At 36.6% G+C, this 24,971-nt stretch overlaps 1 protein-coding gene across 3 annotated transcripts in view; it reads left to right on the plus strand.

Moving 5' to 3' along the window:
* The window catches only part of KCNT2 (potassium sodium-activated channel subfamily T member 2), a gene marked incomplete at both ends in the record, with an annotated part of 388,861 nt that overhangs the window by 180,883 nt on the left and 183,007 nt on the right, over positions 1–24,971 (plus strand). For all 3 annotated transcript variants that reach the window (XM_080917662.1, XM_080917663.1, XM_080917664.1), the window contains 3 exons: positions 19,107–19,287; positions 20,370–20,534; positions 22,309–22,445. In XM_080917662.1, the coding sequence (XP_080773788.1) occupies positions 19,107–19,287; positions 20,370–20,534; positions 22,309–22,445 (483 nt within the window). The remainder of the gene's footprint in view (positions 1–19,106; positions 19,288–20,369; positions 20,535–22,308; positions 22,446–24,971) is intronic.

Genomic DNA, 24,971 nt, shown 5'->3' on the forward strand with positions numbered 1-24,971 from the left:
TGATCAACTATCCAAACCCACCAGAGCTCCCAGAGTCTAAATCGCCAACTAGTGTGTTCACATGGAGAGACCCTCTGCTCCAGGTGCAAATACAGCAGAGAATAGCATTTTCTGACATCAGTGGGAGAAGAGGACTTTGGTCCAGTTAAGGCTTCTTTACACAGCACTGGGGAACGCCAAGGTGCTGAGATGGGAGAGGGTGATTGGAAGAGGGAGCACCTTTATGGAGCCAATTAGAGGCGGGGGGAAATGGGATTGTGGGAAAGAGATAATATCTGATATGAAAATGCAAAGCATATCCAATAAAAAAAGTTGAAAAAAAAGAAAAATATAATTCCTTAAAACATTTAACCTTTTCCTAATCTTCTATTGGCAAACCCAGTGATATATAGAAAGATTGTGAAAGCAAAGGAAGACTTGAACCCCTTGTCAGTGTAACAAAAGTTTAAAATGAAGAAATATTTTATGTGTATAAAAGTCATGACCATGACTGTCCATGTGTGATATTATATGAAAGACCCACAAATAATTATTTTCACTCAAACCCACATGCACTCACATTTCATATGGATGTCCAACATTCACATATACACTCCATATACAACCATGCATATAGTCCATATTTACTTACATATACTATGCATGGACACATGCAATCTATATATACATGAACATATACTCCAAATATGTATACATACTCTTCATATTCATGTGCAAACATCATATGTATAGAAACTATGTGTATAGACAAAGACACACACACACTCAATGTGTATGTACTCTATAAACACACATGTTCATTCCTTTTATGATTTCCAGAAGCATCTTCCCTGAGAATGTTTTGTTAAATTGTGTTGCTTCTCGAGTGCAAATTGATCCCTTCTTATCTCCGTGTGAAAAGCTCAAGTCCAAGTGGATCAAAGACCTCTAGAAAAAAACAGGTACACTGAAACTAGTAGAACAGAAAGTAGGGAAGAAAGGACACATAGGCACAGGGGAAAATTTTCTGAACACCAATGCCTTATGCTCTAATATCAAAAATCAACAAATGGGACCTCATGAAATTGCAAAGCTTTTGTAAGGCCAAGGACACTGTCAAAAGAACAGAACGGCAACCAACAGATTGGGGAAAGATCGTTACCAATCCTACGTCTGATAGAGGGCTAGTATCCAATATATACAAGGAACTCAAGAAGTTATACGTTAGAGAATCAAATAATCCTATTTAAATATGGGCTACATAGCTACACAGAGACTTCTCAACTGAGGAATATTGAATGGCTGAGAAGCACCTAAAGAAATGCTTAATATTCCTAGTTCTGATGGAAGTAAAAAATCAATACAACCCTGAGATTCCACCTCACACTATTCAGAGTGGCTAGGATGTGGAGAAAGTGAAACACTCCTCCACTGTTGGTGAAAGTGTAAACTGGTGCAAATACTCTGGAAATCTCTCTGGCAGTTCCTCAGAAAATTGGGCATAGTACGACTACCTGGATACTCCTGGGCATATACCCAAAAGCAGCTCCAATATCTAACAAGGACACATGCTCAACAATGTTCATAGCAGACTTATTTATAATAGTCAGAAGCTGGATGGAACCCAGATGTCCTTCAACCGAGGAATGGATTCAGAAATTATGGTACATATACACAATGAAGTACTACTCGGCTACTAAAAACAATAAGTTTATGAAATTTCTAGGCAAACAGATGGAACTTGAAGCTATCATCCTGGGTGAGGTAACCCTGCCACAAAAAAAAAAAAAAAAAAAAAGCATGGTATGTATTCACTTTTAAGTAGATACTCCCCCCCACCCCCCACACACACAAAGAGAGCACGGAATACCCAAAAAATCATACACAGAACTTAGGAAGCTCAAAAAGTAGGAAGACCACAATGTGGATGCCTCAGTCTTTTTTAGAAGGGAGAACAATGTAGGCTAGGAAATACAAGGTCAAATAGAGGAGCAGGGATTGAATAAAAGATCTACAGAGACTGCCTCACCTGGAGAACTACTCCATATGCAGCCACCAAACCCAAGTATGATTGCTGATGCCAAGAAGTGTTTACTGGCAGGAACCAGATATGGATGTGTTTTCAGAGGTTGTCTCAGAGTCATACACATACAGATGAGGATGTTTGCAGCTAAACATCAGACTGAACACAGGGACCCCTATGAAAGAGCCAGAGAAAGACTAAAACAGCTGAATTTTTGCACCCTCATGTGAAGAACAACATCATCATTAGCCAAGGCACTGAGGTGGAGAGGGTGATTGGGAGAGGGAGCACCCTCATGGAAGCAAGCTGAGGGGGAAGTGGGAGGGGACTGGGGACAAGGGTGTAACATTTGAAATGTAAATACAGAGAATATCCAATAAAAATTTTAAAAAGCCTTCAGAAAAAAAATGTGTTGCTTCTCATTGGTATGCTCCATTTTAATATGCAACACATCTTATTGAATAGAATTTTAGATATAATTCGCTGTTTGTTCTGAATATGCAAGTGTGGGTACTGTGATAGTAATTGTCCTCAGAAGTTAAATATGGCATGAGATTCAATAATGCAGAAACCTGCAACCAGGTTCTATTTCTAAGCTGTTGCCAGAGTCAGGCTTAGCCAGCATTCTTGGCAATTAATATGGGGAAATTATGACATTAAAATATTATTCAAGGCATGCTTTTGCCTGGAAAAGATGTTTGTGTACTTCTGTCATTCACTTATTGGATTATGAGGACATGAGAAACACAGCTGTCTAACCCTACGGGGAAGTGATGTGCTGAGTCTAGAGAACTTTTCAACCTGTTTACACGAAAAGAAATTCTGTCACCTGATTCTACACGCCACTTGCTTAAACCTAGTCATGGTCCACTTTTACATTCTCAATTGTAGAAATCTTTCCTTGAACATGTCCTTAGTAACACAAAAATGACAGAGGACATAAATCTACTTTTTCTATGAAAAAAAGAATTTTTCAGTTTGTGTCTTGTGACCAGGCATGTTCTATTTTTTTTTCCTTAAAGATTAATTTATTTAATGTATGTGAGTACACTGTAGCTATATTCAAACATGCCAGAAGAAGGCATCAGATCCCATTACAGATGGTTGCGAGCCACAATGTGGTTGCTGGGAATTGAACTCAGAACCTCTGGAAGAGCAGTCAGTGCTCTTAACTTCTTAACTTTTGATCCATCTTTCCACCCCACCCACTTGCCCCTAAGAACTTGTTCTAAGTTTTGCTTTCTCTGCATGTTAGGCAAAAGCATGTTGATGCCTCTCTTTTTTTCTTTATATTAGAATTTGGAAATTTCCCCCAAAGGACATGACAGTTATGTAAAGATATTTTTTCTCTTCCAATTCTAGGACTTTAATTACAATCTTTATATTCAATTATTTTAGTAGCATTTCATCTTAGATATTTCATTCTATTATCCCTAAGAAACACATTATACTTCCTTCCCTGTTCTTCAGACCTATAAAAGGGAATTTTTTTCCTATTTTTGTGTGGGGAAGCTTAGATATATGAGGGTCATTTTTTTATACTACATATACTTTTAAATACATAATCTACAAATATTTGGGTTCCTTCTAATGGCCCATTAATTTATACTGTCACAAAGTTTGTAACAGAGAAATGAGAAATTTATATGCGTACCATCTGGTTCTGTTTCAAACCATCATCCATGACAGCTAAACTACCTGTTAACAAATACACACAAAATGGTGTTGCCATACCCTTGATCCTCATTACATTTATCCCATGCCTCTTGAGATGTGTAAACAAAAGTGGTTCATTATGAGCTTCTCACACAATTTCCATATTGATTATTACAAGCATTCTTGATCTGTGTTCTTTGGAAAGTTGTTTTTCTTTTGGGGTTGTTACTGGGATTTTTTTTATTTATATTTTTTCTCTTCTGACCTGCTTCCTGCTTTTTTCTCTTATATGCATTCTCTCCTTTTCTAAAGCCTGAGGTACATTTCCTTCTGTGAGATGCTTCTTTTTTTTCCACTATGGCATAATAATACAATCGTTGGAGCCTTGCTTTGCATGTTTATGTTGTACTGATATTTATGTGAAATGGCTTTGTTGAATTCACCTTACTATTTTTCATAGTAGGGAAAGAGATAATTCTAAAATTTATGTATCTCACTTTAGGGGAAGATAAAAGGAAAATTTAAAAAAATTAAAAGTTTAATATAAGCAAGTGTGATTACAGAGAGAATACTAAAAATTTTACAGGAAGTCAAAAGTGACTCATTGATTGATAGGAATGTAGGGTGATCAGTTATACCACCTTCCCTACTTTGATTTTCAAGGTGTTTTATTCTTTAAAGTCAATTAAAATAACAGTGTTGCTGATGGTAATTAGAATTATTATTTGTCTGTAATACATTAATCACTTGATATTAGAGAGCTCAGAGGTTCGTTTGTTTGACTCCTGTTACATTTTCTCAATATCTTGACCTGTGATGATTTATCTTTATTTTTACTGAGTTTAATATACTTAGGTCATTATTCTGCCCCACCGTTTTTTAAAAAATGTCTTCTTCAGAACTTCCATTGGAAAACATGTAACTAGACAAAGTATATTTTCTTAATTTCTTACGGATGAACATGAGCACTTTATCACTGCTACATACAACCCAACAACAGAGACAGGAGAATGCTGTACAGAACCTACTGCTCACTCTCCCTGCCGTGGAGAGTCACTCCATCTATGTGCATCAGTAGGAATAACGTCTCATAAGTATTTGATATCATACAAGTTTTATAGAACATTTAGTAGTTGTTATTATTTACCTTAAATATTATTTATGGAAGTGGATAAATTCCATTTTGTAAAGGAATACATTTTGTAGGACAGACAGTAGTCAATATGGAATCCATTTAATTAAAGTTTATAATGTAGGAGAAAACATTATTATGTTATGTTATGAGTCGTCTATAGGTTTAGATAAGTTCTTCTCTATATTTTAACTAAGTGGTTGAACCAAGTAGATTAGAAAGAAAGAAATGGAGCTGTTGGAGTCAGGGTTGTTGCTAAGTGGAAAAGAACATTTTTTTTCATCTTTTCCACTAGGAAAAAAAAAGTGGCCATCATGCACAATGTCTTGAGTTAATCACCCAAAAGACCTCTCTTCAAAATAGTAACAATTTAAAAGTGAAAAAAAATATAAAACTGATGAAACAATAAAGAGAAGGGTAGTTCCCTAAGAAGTGTGTGTTCTTTTCATATTATATTCTGTATATGGAAGTTGTCAGAAAGTCAATCTTTTTCTAATCTAAGTATTTACTGCACAATAAGGCTAAGTTCTTTTACAATTGATATAAATGAGATGTTTGTCTAGTTATGTGATTTCTTTTGTTGTGGTTGCCATTTCATTTTTACCCAACGAGATTTTTAATGACATTGAACAGATTCCAGTTTGCAAAATAATAAGATTTCAATTTTTTAATGAGCTCCAATGCTGACTCTTCTTTTCCACCCAGGCACTAAATTTACTGATTCATGTGTAATATATTCATGATTCTCTAACAATATCTCCTATTCGTTAAGCTTTTTTTTTGTTCAGAAGGACCACACAGCTTGTATGCTGATCCTTTGTGTGATGTTTATGGTGAACTAATGTACTTTGTAAGATGTGACCAAGATTGTTAAACACTGAAGAATGGTGAGGTAGAACTATAGAGATCCGAGGCTCTGTACATGGACTAGTAACTCTGGCTAAACACTAGGAGGTTTAGATTTAGATTTAAGATGACGTAAACAGTAGAGAAATGGGATGTAAAATGTGATATATTAATATGCATCTTTTGATTCTTTTAACAATAAAACAGATACACAAACATGCACCCAGAGCCTTAGAAATTTACTATGTAAATATTTCATATTTTATAAATTGCATTTATTATGCCTTTTGTATGTATTTTGTGTGTATATCCACAGGAATATCAGGGCATACACTTATTAGAGTTTACTTGCTGTTGAATTTCAGAGCTTAAACTCAGCTCATTGAGCTGTTGGCAAGAATCTTAGCCTGCCAACCTATCTGGCTGGCTTGAATTCTACTTAAGAAATGATTAATCCAGACCTATTTTGTGCTGGATAAGAACTAAGGTATAAAGTGTACAAGCAACTGTGGGAGTAAGTGATTATAAAATATTTACAAAGCACAACTGTGGACCATTCTAGTCCAGTTTAGTTCAAATATTTAATTATTTGAGTTACTTTTGTGTGGAATTCAGTGGATGTGGTTAGTTATAAAGAGAAAGAAGAAATCCAGCGAATTTCACAGCCATTATTTCATTAAAATAAAATTAGAAGCCACTTTATGAATCCTATCTTATATCAAATATTGTCAAATATATTTGAATATACATGCAATCATGAATCTTTTGATTACCCATGGTCAGCTTGGCTTTTGAACCATAATAGAAAACATCAGACTAAGTGTTTCTTTTAAGAGGTCACTACATTGATGTTGAAATCCTTCTTCAGAATAATGATGAATATTTTTCCCTTGCCAATTTACCAGGAATTCATTGTCATTTTCTGTAAATGATGACGGTGAAACATCTAAAGGTCAACTATGATTACACTTGTCAATAGTTAACGAAAGTAGGTCTATGTTGAAAATTGCACAACTCTGTTTGCAGGAAGAACTTTTTCTGTTCAGTTTTGTTGTTGCTTCAACAGCTGAGAGGAATAGGGCACAGTTAGTTATTAACACATGGATGGTTTGATGGCTTCATCCATCCATCTATCTGTCTGTTTATCTATCTATCTATCTATCTATCTATCTATCTATCTATCTATCTATCTATCTATCTATCTATCATCTATCTTTATTTATTTATTTATTTATTTATTTATTTATTTATTTATTTATTTATTTATTTATTGTTCCCAAATTTCTATTGCATTTTAATCCACTACATCAATACTAAAATATATAACTCATGCTCTTTGTTGGTATCACTAGGCTTACCTACTGTTTGTAACACGATGCCTTTTTCTGTAATCTCTGTCTTTGTTTTTATTTTCCTTTTCTTAAAGGAATACAATGTCTTATTGTTATGAAATGACTCAGCATCTCCAATAATTTGGTTCTTTTTGTTTGTTTTTTTATTTTTACACTATAGATTTTATTCCCCTCCAGGTCTAGCCTCAGACTATTACACATCTCATATCCCATCCCTGACCCCATGTCTCCATGAGGATATCCATACCCCACCCACCCTGCTGGACCTCTAAACTCCCTGGGGCTTCTAGTCTTTTGATGGTTAGGTGCATCTTTTCTGACTGAATACCTACCCTGTAGGCCTCTGCTGTATATGTGCTGGGAATCTTATCAGAGAGTGTATGCTGCCTGGTTGGTGATCTAGTGTCTGAGATATCTGAGGGTTTCATGTCAAGGGAGTATTCTGGTCCTCTTACACTTCCCTCTCCTCCTCAGATTCCTCCAACTTTTCCCCCACTTCAAGTAATGGAGTCAGTAGCTTTTGTCCATTGTTGGGTGCAAATATATGCATCTGACTCTTTCACCTGCTTGCTGGGTCTTTAAGATGGCAATCATGATGGGTTCCTGTTTGTGAGCACTCCAAAGCCTCAGTAATGACAGTAATTACCTCTCTCCACTGTAGGGCATTTATTTATCTCCTATAACATAGATAGCAAACATTGTGGATTACTGTGTATGGTGGGAGGGGGTTCTTGTCATATTTTATAAACTAAAACAAGTTGCATATGAAATTTTGGGGTCCATATAATGCCTTCTCGACTAAATATATTTTCTACAAAATTTACCTACTTGAGTTTTTTACCTGGGACCTACATGGTAGAAATAGCAACTCTACTTCTGTTAGTTGTCCTAGACCCTCTTCAGACACACATACATACACACACACACACACACACACACACACACACACACATACACACACACTGTAAATAAATAAAACATAAAAATATGAAATCTGTTATAGTCAATTCTTCTGTGTATATATTTAATGATTATATTAAACCCATCTCTATGCTTATATTTCTTGTAGGAATTGGAAACAATTAACAAAAATATCCAGAGATTAATTAAACATGATTATGTGTTAGGTGATTCATGGAATATTTGCTCATTTAATTCTCTTAATGACGCTGATATCATCACATTTCTTATTTCAACAGATTAAGAAGTTAAAATAAATTAAGGAATTTATCGAGTTTACCACAGAGATAGAACCAAGGTTTAGATAACATTAATATCATTAGCTAATATTGCAACCTTTTTATATAGTTCCTCATGTTGCGGTGACCCTCAACCATAAAACTATTTTTGTAGCGACTTAATAACGGCACATTTTCCACTTTTATGAAATATAATGTAAATATATGTGATTTCAGAATGTTTTTGGTGAACCCTCAGGTAGGGTCATTTGACCCCCATGAGGGTTAAGAATTTCTGTTTTTTATTATTAAATGAATTATCAACAAACTTATTTTTGTGAATTAGTATAAGACAATTTTGTAACACATATAACAATTTTTTAGGGCCTTTCTATGTGTTTCTGAATTATGTTTATCTGTGTGAGACCATCAAGCATCTTTTTTTCATAGTTGTTTCCCTACTTTTTAAAACATACTCCTGAGAGGTAATGCCAGAGCCTTACTGATACAGATGAGGATACTTGAGCTAACCATTGTACTGAGCACATGGACCACAATGGAGGAGCTAGAGAAAGGACTGAAGGTGCTGAAAGGGTTTGCAGACCCACAGGAAGAACAACAATATCAACCAACCAAACAATCCACAGGGCCCAGGGACTAACACACCAACCAATGAGTACAGACGGAGAGATCCCAGGCTCCAGCTGCATACGTAGAAGAGGATGGCATTGTCTGGCATCCATAGGATGAGAAGCCCTTGGTCCTGTGAGGGCTTGTTTCCAAAGTGTAGGAGAATGCCAGGGCAGTAAGCTGGTAGTGGGTGGGTGGGAGTGGGAACACCTCATAGAAGCAGGGGAAGAGGCGTGGGAGAAGAGGGAAAGGGGATAACATTTGAAATGTGAATTCATAAAATATCCAATAAAAATAATAACAAAAAATTAAAAAAATAAAATGTAACACAGCTGTCTTTTGTTCAGTACTGCATATTGCAGGATAGTGGGCCCTCTAACTCTGAAATGAACACACATGTGCCATTGTGTGTGTGGTTCTTTTGTGTGTTCCAGGATCTGAACTTAGATCATCAGGCTTTCCAAATGAGAGCCCTTATGATGTTTCTTTTTTTTAATTGAACAATTTTATTTTAAAAAAAAACAAAGATAAATTTACAGATTTTAAGCATTCATGCACAAAAGTATGCGAATACATTTTTGTCGGTACTTGATTTTTTTAAAGGTTTGATAGTATGCATTAAAATCTTACTAGTTACAATGAGCATAAAGTACATGTAAAACAAGATGTTACGTGGAAAAAGTCAAAGTTTTCTTGGTGTGTAAAGTATAAGCATTATGGTGTTTTCATTTTTTTTTTTTTTTGGCCTTTTTTTTTCTTGAACTTCATAGTCTGTGAGTTGTTTCTGGGTTATTCAGAGCTTTCTGAGGTTAGTATACAATTATCAGTGACTGCATTTTATGTCTGTTCTTTTGTGACTGGGTTATCTCACTCAGGATGATACTCTCTAGATGCAGCCATTCTTTTACAAATTTCATAAAGGCATTGCTTCTGATAGCTGACTAGTACTGCATTGTATAAATATACCATAATTTTTGTATCCATTCAACTACTGAAGGACATCTGGGTTCTTTCCAGCTTCTGAATATTATAAATAAGGCTGCTATGAACATTGTGGTGCATTTGTCCGTGTTGTATGTTGGAGCTTCTCTAGGGTATATGCCCAGAAGTGGAACTGGGTCTTCAGGTAGCACTATGTCCAATTTTCTGAGGAACCATCAGACTGATTTCCAGAGTGGTTGTACCAGTTTACAACCCCACCAACAGTGGAAAAGTGTTCCTCTTTCTCCATATCCTCGCCAGCATCTGCTGTCATCTGAATTTTTTATCTTAACCATTCTGGTTGGTATGAGGTGGAATCTCAGGGTTGTTTTGATTTGGATTTGCCTGATGGCTAATGATGTTCTGTAGATGTCTATTAAGTCCAATTGGTTCATAGCCTCTGCTAGTTTTATTGTCTCTTTGTTCAGTTTCTGTTTCCATGATCTGTACATTGATGAGAGTAGGGTGTTGAGGTCTCCCACTGTTATTGTGTGGGATGCAATGTATTTTTTGAGCTTCAGTAGGGTTTCTTGTACAAATGTGGGTGCTCTTGTATATGGAACATTTATGTTAAGGATTGAGAGTTCCTCCTGACAAATTTTCACTGTAATGAGTAAAAAGTGTCCTTCCTTATCGTTTTTGATAAGTTTTGGTTGAAAATCTACTTTATTCCATATTAAAATGACCACTCCAGCTTGATTCGTAGGGCTGTTTGCTTGGAAGGATTTTTCCAGCCTTTTTCTGAGATAGTGTCTGTCTTTGTCTCTGTGATGAGTTTCCTGTATGCAACAGAATGCTGGGTTTTGTGTATGTATCCAGTCTGATAGCCTATACCTTTGTATTGGGGAGTTGAGCCCATTTATGTTAACAGATATTAAGAAATAGTGGTTGCTGTTTACTGCTATTTTTGCTTTTTTCGGTAGAATAGTGCCTGTATGTCTTTCTTCTTTTGGTTTTCTTGCTTAGGAGTTTTCTTGTTTTTACTAGGATGTAGATACCCTCATTGTATTAGTGTTCTGTTTCTGGTCAGATATTGTGTAAATTTAGTTTTGTCTTGGAATATATTAATCTCTCCATCTATGCTGATTGAGAGTTTTGCTGAGTATAGCAGCTTGGGCTGGCACTTCTGCTCTCTTAGGGTCTTCATGATATCTGTCCAGGATCTTCTAGCTTTCATAGTCTCTGTTGAGAAGTTGGGTATGATTCCGATTGGTCTGTCTTTATATGTTACATGACTGTTTTTCCTTATTGCTTTTAGTATTTTTTCTTTGATTTGGGCACTTGGTGTTTTGACTATTATGTGTCGGGAGGAATTTCTTTTCTGGTCCACTCTATTTAGAGTTCTGTAGGCTTCTTTTATGCCCATGGTCATCTCATTCTTAAGGGAAGGAAAGTTTTCTTCTACGATTTTGTTGAAGATTTTTCCTGTGCCTCTTATTTGATATTCTTTGCCCTCTTCTATTCCTAATATCTTTAAGTTTGATCTTCTCATTGTGTCCTGGATCTCCTGGACATTTTGGGTTAGGAGCTTTTTGTATTTTGCATCTTCTCTGAGTGTTTTTTCTATGTTTTTTGTGTTGTCTTCGGCCCCCGAGATCCTCTCTTCCATCTCTTATAGTATGTTGGAGATGCTTGAATCTGTGACTCCTGCTTTCTTTTTGAGGTTTTCTACCTCCTGGGTCGTCTCTTTTAGTGTTTTCTTTATTGTTTTAATTTTAAATTCCTTCTTCAATTCCTTCATCTCTTTGGTTCTGTTTTCTTCTAGTTCTTTGAGTTCTTTGAGTGTTTTTCTTGTTTCTTCTTTAAAAGCTTCTAAATATTTATGCTTTCCTCCCGTTCTTGTTTAAGAATCTCTATCATCATCTTGAGGTATCATTTTGGGTCTGAGTCTTCTTTTCCTGGAGTGTTTGGCATTCTGCTGTTTGCTGTGATGAGAGAGCTTGGTTCTGGTGTTGCCACATTGCCTTGGTTTCCCTGGGGTACATTCTTTCACTTTCCTCTTGCCATCTTGTTGTCTGTGTTTATACATGGTCTTGTTTTCAGTGATTGGTTCTTTCCTCTCCCTTATACCTTGCCTGCGTTCCTGGATCTCCAAGTGTTCCTGGTGGCAGATGGCCTGAGTGTCTATTCTGTATACACTGGCCGCTGGCTGATAACTGACAGCTCAATGCAGGGTTCCTGGTTCCCTGAACCAAGCAAGGTGGAGGGGCACACTTTCTGTGTGCTAGGCAAATATCTCTTTGCTCCCTGGCTACTCGGAATGCCTTCTCACCAGGCTTGTTTCCCTGGATCTCTGCTGTTTCTTATTTAATAATTTCATACTTTTCATTTTCATTACTGCAACTGCCGTGAGCTCTCCATCACATCATGATTGTCTTATAGACACACATTCATATATTGTTTTGTTTTGCAGACCACTGAGCTGAACCTTGTTTGTCTGTGTGTGTATGGGTTCAGAACTATCCTCTGGATCCTGGCTGGTTATAAATGGGTAGATAACAAAGTTCAATGTCTTTCCTGTACTCCATTATTAGATACTAACTTGGCAATGATGCATAGGGCAGCTCAGTTCCTTTTTCTTTAACATATGAAAGACTTTTGACTCACCTAGTTCTGTATAGACCCATTGCAACTATTTTTGAATAAAATTAGATTAGTTACCATTTGTTGTGATAATTTTTCAACCAGAGCAAACCCATTAAATGAAAACACTAGTCAGTAATTAATTAGGAACACAATAAAAGCCCCTAGATTGGGTAGAATCCCACTACTCTCTCTTTTCCCCAGCTAAGAGACTCCTTAAAGCTTGTCATTTTTGATGCCATGTGTTTTGTTTCTGTCTCTACTTTACTCTGTCTCTTCTCCTTTACGCCAACCTCCTCTGACCCCTCTTAGGTCCCCTTTCTCCACCTCCCTTTCCCCCTGCCCAATAACTGGCTCTTTCCTTTATCAAATAAAAATTGGAAGGTACAAATGCAATCACCTCATGAGCATGTGACTAGATAGCCCTTCTTAGGGAAGTGGAATTAACATTAAGATAGGAATAGCTTCAGGACAATCTACATTTCCCTCTCCCCTGCTAAATCACTGGCTCTTTCCTTCATTTAACAAATAAAAATGGAAAGGTACAAATGCAATCACCTCATGAGCATAGTGACTATATAGCCCTTCTTGGGGAAGTAGAATTAACATTAAAATAGGAGCAGATTCAGGGCAATATACAACCATTGGTGACTTACATTAAAAAAATGTACAAACTGAACACTCAGAGGTACAGTGGATAATATTTTGTAATTTATATTAGATAAAAAATGTTTGCATTATGAAATGATTATTTGTCATCAATGTGTAATTAGTCCAAGTACAGCATTCTTAAAGAATACTTGCCAAGATTCAGCCTCAGCTTAAAGATGAGTTTTGAGGAAGGAGTGTCTAGGAGCGGTGAACAAAACCACTCAAAGTTAAATCATGGGTCCAAGCTAAGGGCCATTGCTCAGCTAGGGACGGCTTTCCAAACTGCCCTTTCCTCCTCCCCCACCCCCTCCCCATCTCTCTCTCTCTCTCTCTCTCTCTCTCTCTCTCTCTCTCTCTCTCTCTCTCTCTCTCTCTCTCTCCTTCCTCCCTCCCTCCATGTGCTCTGCTGGAGGCAGCTTTCTCTTACTATTTTAAAACCTATCTGAATAGTTCATCTCTTGCATATCATAAACCCAGTTTTTTTATTTAAATATCAACTCAGTCCTTACCCCAGGTTTCCTTCTGATTATCCCTTGAATCAGTATCCCATAACCACAGCCCCTTGATTTGTAGAAAGAGACAGCAAACAAAAGCACAGACAGTCAATAGCTTGGTGGGCCCTTGCCATGAAATTTTCATTCCTACCAATCCTGGGCCTTGACTTAAATTCTCTCTGGTTCAGGCTCACCTTAAACTTGGGAACCTGCCTGCCTTTATAAGCATCAACAGCAACAAAAAAAAAAAAAAAAAAAAAAACTTAGCTGGGTATGATCTTGCTTTGTGGTCACCACTCCCGAAATCTCTTTATCTCCCTTCTTAGTATTGTTTTGACAAGCTTATTCATAGCACAGCTGCCCCTCTTCCTTTAGATATATAAAGCTCCTTGTACAATCCATACTGCATCTTTATTTTGCAAAGTTAAGAAATTATGTATTTTTTAACTCATGTTTTAAGAGATTTTTCCCATGTCCTTGAGAGCCATCCAGAAGGTCACAGCATTCTAACAGTTTGCTGAGATATTAGATACACCCTAAACTCCAGGACTCATCTGTCTCTGATTATCATGGTGTCTTAGTCAGGATTTCTATTTCTGCACAAACATCATGACCAAGAAGCAAGTTGGGGAGGAAAGGTTTATTCAGTTTACACTTCCACATTGCTGTTTATCACCAGAAGAAGTCAGGACTGGAACTCAAGCAGGTGAGGAAGCAGGAGCTGATGCAGAGGCCATGGAAGGATGTTACTTACTGGCTTGCTTCCCCTGGATTTCTCAGCCTGCTTTTTCACAGAACCCAGATCTACCTAATGCAACCATCAATAGTCGTAGAGGCCCAAGCCCTGCTGCCTGTAATCCAGGGGCAAGAACCATGTCACACAGTCTATCCTATGGCTGAGCAGGGCTTGGGAAGAACTTGAATCTTTAAAATATGTTGATTAATTTAATTATAAGTTTCTATTGTATGTGGAGTGTAAAAGTTGTGTTTAGGACCTTTGCCTTGGCTTAGCAAGTAAAAGTGCTTGCTGCTCTTTGTGACAGCCTAAGTTTACTGCCTGGTACTATGAAGGTGAAAAGTGAGAGCTAAGTCTTCAAAGCTGTTCTCTGACACACACACACACACACACACACAGGGACATCCCCAAAGTTTTCATGACTAACAAAATAAAAGAGTACTAGATAGTATTTTAGATTATATGTAAACTTAAATTCTAAAAGACATTTCATTATATAAGGAACATCTATTGTTAACAACCACTTCTCCTTGTTTTGTGAGATTATATCTGATAGATATGGGCAACCAGGCCAAAACAAAAGCAAAAACAAAACAAAAAACCCGTCTTACTGGTTTGGGAGCACTTGTAACTCAAGGTTCCTAATCAAACCTTCTGTACCCATTTGCTCTTCACTGTCCTCAGAGTAAGATTTGTCTGCTCACACAGACACTGGAGTGACTGTCCAAAAGTATATGTTGAGATTTAACAAATTTTCAGAAGCATAATTTCTACATTGTCAAATTTACACATCTTAAGTGGAAATTCAATCATATTTTATCATATTTACTTAGAACATTTATGACATCGCACCACACTCTCAGGCCAGGCAGCTGCTAAACTGCTTTCTGTTTCTTCTCTTGAGATTTCTCATAAACAGAATCCTGTGTGCTGATTTCATCTGACTTCTTTCACCCTGGCTATTTCTGCTTATGCTTGTTTCTTCTATCAGTATTTGATTCTTCTTGCTTCTTCTTGATCCATCCTCTCTTCTATATCTTCTCTTCTTGCTCCCTCTCCTCCCCTTATGCTATCCTCTCTTTCCTTCCGGAATGGGATATTTAATTGTACTAGTTTACTTTGGTTATCCTACATATGTTGGAGAATGGGTAATTTCTAAGAAACATGACTTTATTTCTCAGATTTCAATGCTTGAGTGTTCAAAACCACGGAGCTACAGATTCCATGTCTCATGACAGTGTTCTAAGTCCTCTTACCATGACCTCACAATGTGACGGGTAGGAGTGAAAGTAGCTAATGTTCTCTAGTACTGTAAAGTCATGGTTCCTATTTACAAGCATTGTTCTTGTTATTTGACCTTTCTAAAGGTCTCAGTGATTAATACTATTGCATTAGACATCCCAGTTTCAACCTCAATATTTGAGAGGACATACTGAAGTTTATTTTTTTCTCAAGTAGAAACAAGTAAGAAAGCAATCAAACACTTTTCATACAGCAACAGTTCTAAATCTTTTTTAAAATAACTTTATTCATGTTAGTTCTAATAACTTTTTTAAAATAACTTTATACATGTACAGATTTTTAAAAGCATTTTGGCATAAAACTATATGAATATATTTTGTCAGTACTTGATTTTTTAAAGGTTTGATAGTATCCATTGAAATCTTACTAGTAGTAGTTCTAAATCTTATTTTCCTAGGTCAAATAATAAGTTCAAAACCTGGTAATTGAAAAGAAATATGAAATCTTTGAACTTAAGAATAGTTTCTTTTAGCTAGCTCCTCATCAAAACTTCCAGAGCCTGTGAAAAACTTTGTTCTTAAGAACTTTCAAAGTAGCGTCATCTGAAATGCTTTCTGGAAACAGTCCACCCAGGAATCTTCAGTTTAGAGTATGGCAGCACGAGCTTGAGCAGGTGTTACATGTGTGCTGCTGTTCAATTGCGTAGTCTGAGGAAGTCTCACCCTTGATTCTTTCTAGACATTATTCTCCTGTCGCCTCACTGTATGTACCCCAAGTATATGGGACTTCTCTCTGGGCAGAAAGACTATTCGTTTATATTTAGATGAAGAAACTCTTGCAGGACTATATGTTCTGAACAGCTGTTGACTTTTTTCAAAGAGATCACTGCCAAAGGTTCAATCTGTTTCTTCTCCAAGAGTCTTGTCAAACACACATTCTTATGTTGTCTTGAACTTGGACACAATGAAGAGAATTAGGAGCTTTGTGCCACATTGAAGGAATCAGAGAGATAAGGTTACTGCTGACATAATCCATAAATTTTGTACATGCCTTGGGTTACTCATTTAAAACAACTCTAAAATCCCAGGCCATGTTATCATTGGCTTTAGCTAGCCATGATGGTTTCAAGACCTCTGCAGTGACTCAGAGTCTGTCTTCTATTGTGTCGATAAATAGCATCTGTTTTCCCATTTCCTACTACTCTCCCAACTTCTGTGCTTTCTATTGTGAACCATTTTGAGTTTTACAATCTGACCACAGTGAGGATCTTCTAAGCTAGGTCACGCTGCTTTCCTTTTGGCTATGAAATCTATATAGTCAGGAAATGCCAGGAAACATCTAAAATGCTCTTCTTAGAGAGTGTCCTTAAGTTTATATTTAGTTTATTATTCTCGAAGTCTGTCTTCCATAAGTCATGGACTTAACGCTTTCTAGTTATGATGCTGTATTACAGATATCATTTTCCCTCTGCTTTTAAAAGTGTTTATTTTTTCCTCCAACTCATCAGAATCATCTTTAATATACATTGTTTGACCACATTTTACTGACTCTTTCTCTAATCTTCTGCTGCAATCCTCTTTTCTGGACCCTGTGAGAATTACCATTGTGTCATTCGTGTTAAAATGGTTCCAAATCCAGTTCTTAGTTTTGATATCTGTTTTGACCCATTTATGTAAATATACATGAGAATGAGTAATTGGTGTGTTACATAAATTTCATTTCTAACAGATTCAAATGATCAGATGCCACATATTAAGGTCTGGCCCATTTGGTGTCCAGTGAAGGCCTTCTCTCTAACTCTAAGACAATCTCTTCTTGCTCTATCATCACATTACAGAATGAAGAATGGCTGAAAAGATTGGTATGCTTATCTTCCTTATATAAGAGTGACTATCCTTCCCAGGATCCCCTGGTTGAGGGATGGGGCCACCCACCCATCCCTAAAATTCTAACCCGGAATTGCTCCTGTCTAAAGGAAATACATCAACAAGAATGGAGCAGAGACTGAAGGAAAGGCCATCCAGAGACTGTCCCACCTGGGGATTTATCCCACATGTAGACACCAAACCCAGACACTATTGCTGATGCCAAGAAGTCCTAGCTGAAAGGAGCCTGATACAGCTGTCTCCTGAGAGGCTCTGGCAGATCCTGACCAATACAGATGTGAATGCTCAAAGACAAACATCGAACTGATCACAGGGATCACAGTGAAGGAGTTTGGGGAAGGATTCAAGGAGCTGAAGGGGCCTTATATGGCATAAATGGGAGGGGAGGCTCTTGGTGCTGTGAAGGCTTGATGCTCCAATGTATAGGAATGCTAGGGTGGTGGAGTGGGTGGGTGGGTGGAAGAATACCCTCACATAATCAGGGTAAGGGAGAGGGGATGGGGGTTTGCGGAGCAGAAACCTAGAACAGGGATAAAATTTGAAGTGTAAGTAAATAAATTATTCTATTTTTAAAAATTGTGTTGGAAGTCTTTGTGAGTAATGATGTATCCTTTCATAGAAATTTTATAAGCACTTTAAAATAAAACCTAATTTGATAATTATCGTAGAAATTGTGAGTGGCTATACTCATGTGTGAATCATCATGATTTTCTTTATCCCACAATGCCTCATATTTTAATACTTTTATATGAATATGGAACAGCCTTGCACAAATCATTTTATTTGTATAATGATTTTGCTGCTGAAAATTTACTGCTACAACACTTCAACATGCAAACATTTTTACTATTTTTTTTTTACTTTTTAATTTATAATCAAGTAATGGTGCTATATCTATGTGTATTACAGTAATTCTAATTTGTAGACGTCTTGTATCACTAAGAAAATCTGTCCTGAAATATTTTTAGTGTCAGATCCTACCTATAGATGTTTGTGTTATAAATGTATACATTTGTTTGAGAGGTACTTTTGTATTAGTTTGCAGTATGACAGGTTTGACCATGTAATTTATAATGAACAGAACAGAAATTTGTTTTATCACAGTTATAAAGTCTGAGAAGTTGCCTGAGTTCTTCTTATTCCATTGTAAAGTGCTGGGAACAAAATAAAACATTGTGAGAAATATAGAAATATTGCGTGCATATTATGTTTCCACTCATAATGACAGTCCCACAACAATGGCCATAATACATTAATGATGGGGGGGGGGCTCCTCAATAGTTCTTAAAGCTTCAGCCCTGCTCAACACTGTTAAAAAAATAGACTTGGCTTTTGGCAACAATAGTGTTCAACCTATATTTGATTTTTGTTAACACATCTATTTCTGTTTTATTAATATATTTATGCCTATACACATTTATATACAATTATTCTTCTTAAATGAAACCATAGAGCACTTTTATTATTTTTACAGGTATAAGAAATTTATAGGTTTGTTTTTTCTTAAGATGCATTAACTATCTCTGAGAGCTAAATTTTTTGGCTATTATAACTAAGTATACATGACCTAATTTTTGTATTTAAAAGCAATATTCTTCTGGGTAAAATTATAGATAAATAGAACAATAATAAAATATTTTTAAAATATGTTTTGGTTGTGAAAATACAGTATAAAGAATAATATTTGCAGTGAGCTATTCTTAATTTTAATACATATTTGCTTTTTTTAATTTTTAGTATTTGTGGGATTCAGCATCTAGAACGAATTGGCAAGAAACTCAATCTCTTTGACTCCCTTTATTTCTGCATTGTGACATTTTCTACTGTGGGCTTTGGGGATGTTACTCCGGAAACGTGGTCCTCCAAGCTTTTTGTCGTGGCCATGATCTGCGTTGCTCTGGTAGTTCTGCCTATACAGGTAAATCAAACCCTGTTAACCTTTGTATAATTGTGCAAAACCATGTAAAATTGAAACTTCTGTATTAATAAAAAGAGCACCTGATTATTTATCTAACATTGATGTTATAAGGTATGCTGTGAATAGATTAAGAAAGTGCTTACAGTATTACAGAAATGTTTTTCTAGATTTTATTAGACACTTTTTTCCTCACTGGCACAAGTGGTAGCTCACATTTTGGTTCAATTATTCAAATTTTTACATATATCTATAGATAGATAGATACATTATGTTATATTATTAATTATTAAATAATTTAAAATTATAAGATGTTAGATTAAGTATTATTTTTGCAGAATGAATAAAAAAGAAAAACTGAAGGAGTGAATTGCAATAGGTTTAAAGTTAATGTCTTACGTTTATCAACCAAAGCTGTAGACATGGCATGTGCACATTATCAAGCATTTGGAGAGACTGCACATGTCAGAGATATAAACAATGACCTGACTCCAGTTCTCTCTTAGCAATGAATCCTAGTTTCTCATGCGTGAACAAATCAACAACACAATATGATAAATGCAAATTAAACTGCGTGCTCATTACACATCCGGAGCCAGTCCATACTGTCATGCCTAGCTCCCATACATTTCTCTCCAACACCACCCGTTTCACTGGAATGTTCATCTCCACAGAATTAGCATGTGGCATTCTGCAAAAGCAGCAACCTTCCTTTGCATGATATGAGCACAGTGGGGCAGAAGTATTTCGAGAAAAATTGTCAGAGCTATTAAACTACATTTGATGACTGTCATACTGCATCACAAATCCTGAACACAGAGCACATGGACTTTCCCCTTCCTGGTGTGAGGTGGTATGATAGGAAAATCACTCTAATATGTTTCTCTGGAGACCTGAAGCTCCTGGACCTCATTGAAATCACTGTGGAAATCATGTGGCCAAGCTGTTGTGCCATAGTGATAATCTGATACTCAATTATTTGAAGGGTAGGAAATACCCTATACCTGATATCATCCAGGGCACTGTATTGGGCTTTCACTTTCATGTATAATGTTTTTCATTCACGTGTGAAAAATCCATTACAGTTTGAACAGCTGGCCTATTTGTGGATGGAGAGACAAAAGTCCGGGGGAAACTATAGTCGGCACAGAGCTCAGACTGAGAAGCATGTTGTCCTGTGTGTCAGCTCATTGAAGATTGACTTACTTATGGATTTTTTAAATGAATTCTATGCACATCCAAGGCTACAGGTACATTTAAATTATATCATACACTATATGTGATATCATACTAACCAATATTGTAGCCTGCATTCTGGCAAACCTTTATTTATACACCCAAATTTTAAAAGGGTTAATAAGAGACTCCAAATATATGTGGGCACTTAATGAAAATGCTGGAGAAATGAACAGCACTGAGAATCCCTCCTTTACCTATGCCGATTGTTATTGGTAGAAAGAAGGGTGTTTTTTTGATGTCAAGTGTTTTTTTCTCTATTGGATAAGAGCATAAATAATAATTTCATGAAGCAGCGAGTTTTAATATAAAATATGATAAAACAATGATACCATCTGGAACATTGTACTTATAAGTTTTGCTGATAGGAGTAAAGATTGTGGAAATTGTTTTGGTAAGGTTTTAATTTCATGTGTGTGGGGGAGTGGGGGGTATTTGTACATTTTTATGTGTGTTTGTGGTGTGTGTTTGTGTGTGTATGTGTGTGTGTGTGTGTGTGTATGCATGCATGTGTGCATGGGTGGCTGCAGAAGCTCTAATATTGTGTCAGAACCCTGAGGATTTATTTGCAAGCTGTCATATGCTGTTCAGTTTGGGTATTGGGAACCAGATTCAAGTCATGTGCTAGATCATCCAGTATTTTTAATTGCCAATCCTTCCATGGGACTGGATATTTTCTTTCTTAACATTTGTGATCTGGAATGTGGCTAACCACTGCTTAAGTCCTTTCTAATGATAAAGCATTAGAAAATTATATAAAGAAACACAAATATGAATACAAAACAGGCTTACCTGTGAGTGCACATAAAGTCTTCACATATTTCAACTTTTAAATTTGTTGAGACAAAGTAAATGTAGGTAATTTGTAATGCAATGAGTTGGGTTCAAAGAGGAAATAATTGTTTGTTTTGTAGTTCCTAAATGAATGTGTGTGATTAAAAACTTGAGACAGTGCTGAATGGAAATATATTCCATAAGTAATAAAAGAAATGCATACAAGTATATTGACTTAACATTATTTATCTCTGTCTTGTGCTCTTCATTTCTCTATATATTTTAATATGCAGTGTAAATATTGTATATCATATTAAATGGAATAGGTTTACTTTACTAAATAACAGTATCAAGATCTAAATTCTAAACATTTAATCTTAGATATATTTTAGAGCAACCAAATCGACAATAATTACTGGAGAACATAAATTCTTCTAGATTAGAATTAAATCAGATCATCGTTTTGAATGCAAAAGCCTGGTGTCAAAATTATGACCTACTTTAAAATGTTTGGAGTCATATAATTTTTATTACCTACCACTTTATTTTTATTTAATATACCTACAAACTGAAAACTATACAAATACTCATCACAAGTTGTTCCAAGCTACTAGTTCATAATATACAATTAATTAGATGACTATGCTAAATTTTATTATGAAAGTAATACTTTAAAGCACACATTGACCCTTGGACATTCCCGTCTCCCATTCAGTGTGGATATCACTAAACTGAAGGTGATAACTAAACTGAATGAGTGTGTGATCTGTACTCCATCATTCTTTCTTTGGTACCAATGCTACTGCAGTAGCCTGGGCTGACTCTTTGCATTTCTCACATTGTGTTTGTCATATTGCAATCTGACTCATTTTCTCTACATTTAAATGTAATATTTTGTTTATCACAAAGGACTTATTACAACTTGATCATGATTAAAGAAACAATCTTGAGTATTTTGTCTAGGAGAGCAAAGAACATGATTGTGTCTGCATTGTTTCACTCTATCTTGAGCAGGATTACTATGTGGTGATTTTGTGTCCTACTGAGATGGATGTGCAAGTTCGAAGGGTGCTACAGATTCCAATGTGGTCCCAAAGAGTGATCTACCTTCAAGGCTCTGCCCTGAAAGATCAGGATCTCCTGAGAGCAAAGTAGGAATCTTTTGCCTTTGCATTTTCAGTCTCTTGATAACTTTCCTCTCCAAACCTTTGCAAGCTGCATTTCACATGGATTTAAATATAAATTTCGCTCTGCTTTACTAATTTTAGAACAAAAGTGCTAAAAGTATAGGCTCCTGTTTCCTACTTTCATTTTAGGACAGATACTTAGGATAATAATTCTACATGATGTAATATGAAGTCTCCATGCTAGAATTAACTTTGCTCTCAGATATAGACAAGATATTCAGACTCCCTGTTAGAGAGAAGTACATCCCAATTTCACAGTTCTGGTTAAATTTTGCAAGGACAAAAGCTCAGATTAAATATGTTATGAGATGTCAAAGCAATGAGTCAGGATTTTAATTGTAAACTTTTTAGAGCATTCCTCAGCAACACCATTTGTCTTGCAGGAGTCAAACTCTGAAGAGTCCTTGGAGTTGGAGTTCCTGCTGAGTTGCTCTCAGATTGTGCATGTGGATAAAATAGTGTCTGGGTTTGGTGACTGTACAAGGAATGGACCCATGGGTGGGGCAGTCTCTTGATGTTCTTTCCTTCATTCTCTGTTCCTCGTTTTGTCTCCATGTTTCCTCCTGAGAATGTTTTTGTTTCCCCTTCTAAGAAGGACTGAAGCTTTCATACTTTGGTCTTCCTTCTCCTTGGGCTTCATGTGGTCTGTGTATTGTATCTTGTGTATTCTGATCTTTTGAGATAATATCTGCTTATAAGTGAGTGCATACTTTGTGTGTTCTTTTGTGACTGGGTTACCTCACAGAGGATTATATTTTTGCCTAAGAATTGCATTGAGTCATTGTTTTTAATTGCTTAGTATTATCCCATTGTATCATTGTACCACATTTTTTTGTATCCATTCCACCATTGGAGGATATCTGGGTTCTTTCCAGTTTCTGGCTAGGATAAATAAGGCTGCTATGAACATAGTAGAGCATGTGTCCTTGTTATATGTTGGAACATCTTTTGGGTATATGCTCAGGAGTGGTATAGCTGGGTCCTCAAGTAGTACTATGTTCAGTTTTCTAAGGAACTGCCAGACTGATTTTTATAGTGGCTGTACCAGCTTGCAATCCCACCAATAATGAAGGAGTGTTCTTCTTTCTCCTCATCTTTGCCAGCATCTGCTGTCACCTGAGTTTTTGATATTAGCCATTGTGACTAGTATGTGAGATGGAATCTCAGAGTTGTTTTGATTTGCATTTCCCTGATGACTCAGGACACTGAACATTTCTTTAGGTGCTTCTGGGCAATTGGATATTCCTCAATTGAGAATTCTTTGTTTAGTGCTGCTCTCCATTTTTAATATGGTTATTTGGTTCTCTGGAGTCTAATTTCTTGAATTCTTGGTATATATTTGATATTATTCTTTTATCAGATGTAGGATTGGTAAAATTCTTTCCCCAATCTGTTGTTTCCTGTTTTGTCCTATTGACATTGTCTTTTGTCTTACAAATGCTTTGCAATTTTATGAGGTCCCATTTGTCTATTGTTTATATTAGAGCATAAGCCATTGGTGTTCTGCTCAGGAAATTTTCCCATGTGCCCACGTGTTCCAGGCTCTTCCCTACTTTCTGTTCTATTAATTTCAGTGTATTTGGTTTATGTGGAGGTCCTTAATGTTGCAGATGACAAGAATTGCTTGCTGACAAGAGCCTGATATAGCTGTGTCCTGAGAGACTCTGCCAGAATCTGAGAACTGCAGAGGAGGGTTCTCACAACCAGTCATTGGACTGAGCACTGGGTCCCCAATGGAGGAGTTACTGAAAGGGCTGAAGGAGCTCAAGTGGCTTGTTACCTATAGGAAGAACAACAATATTAACCAACCTGATCCTCCACCCACTAACCAAAGAGTGCACACGGAGGAACCCATGGCCTTTAGCTGCATATGTAGCAGAGAATGTCCTTGTCTAGCATTAGTGGGCAGATAGAACCTTAGTCCTGGGAAGACTTGATGCCCTGGTGTAGGGAATGCCAGGGCAGGAAGGTGGGTGCAGGTGGGGGGAGAGCACCCTCATAGAAGCAGGGGCAAGAAGAATGAGATAGGGAGTTTTCAGAAGGGAAATAGGAAAAGGGGATAACATTTGAAATGTAAATAAATAAAATTTCCAATAAAAAAGGATGGCTTGGTCTAGACATTTGTTATGGGAAATTAGTCTTCCTGCACAGCAGTAGAGTCTGAGAAAGAGCTAGGAAGACTGAGGTCACATGGGATCAGAGCCAACCCAAAACAACTCCTTTCCATTTAAAACCAGGAATCTCTAGAGATGGCTGGTAGGTGTGTGGAGGGGTTAGTTGAGTGAAGGGAATGGGGTGAAAGGTTGCTGGAAGCCTTCTTCTGCTTTTAAAGTTTTAAGTGTGTATTCTCTTGGAATGTTCCTACTATGTGCTTATTTAAATGTGAAGATTGTATCATCACAGTAATTAACCTAAGACATTTTGCTTGTCTGACTCACTTAATGTTCCAAAGGATGCTTAGGTATCAATAGTAATAAATGCTGACATCAC

Source organism: Micromys minutus (assembly GCF_963924665.1).
Source record: "Micromys minutus genome assembly, chromosome: 6".
In the NCBI taxonomy this organism is placed as follows: Eukaryota; Metazoa; Chordata; class Mammalia; order Rodentia; family Muridae; genus Micromys; species Micromys minutus.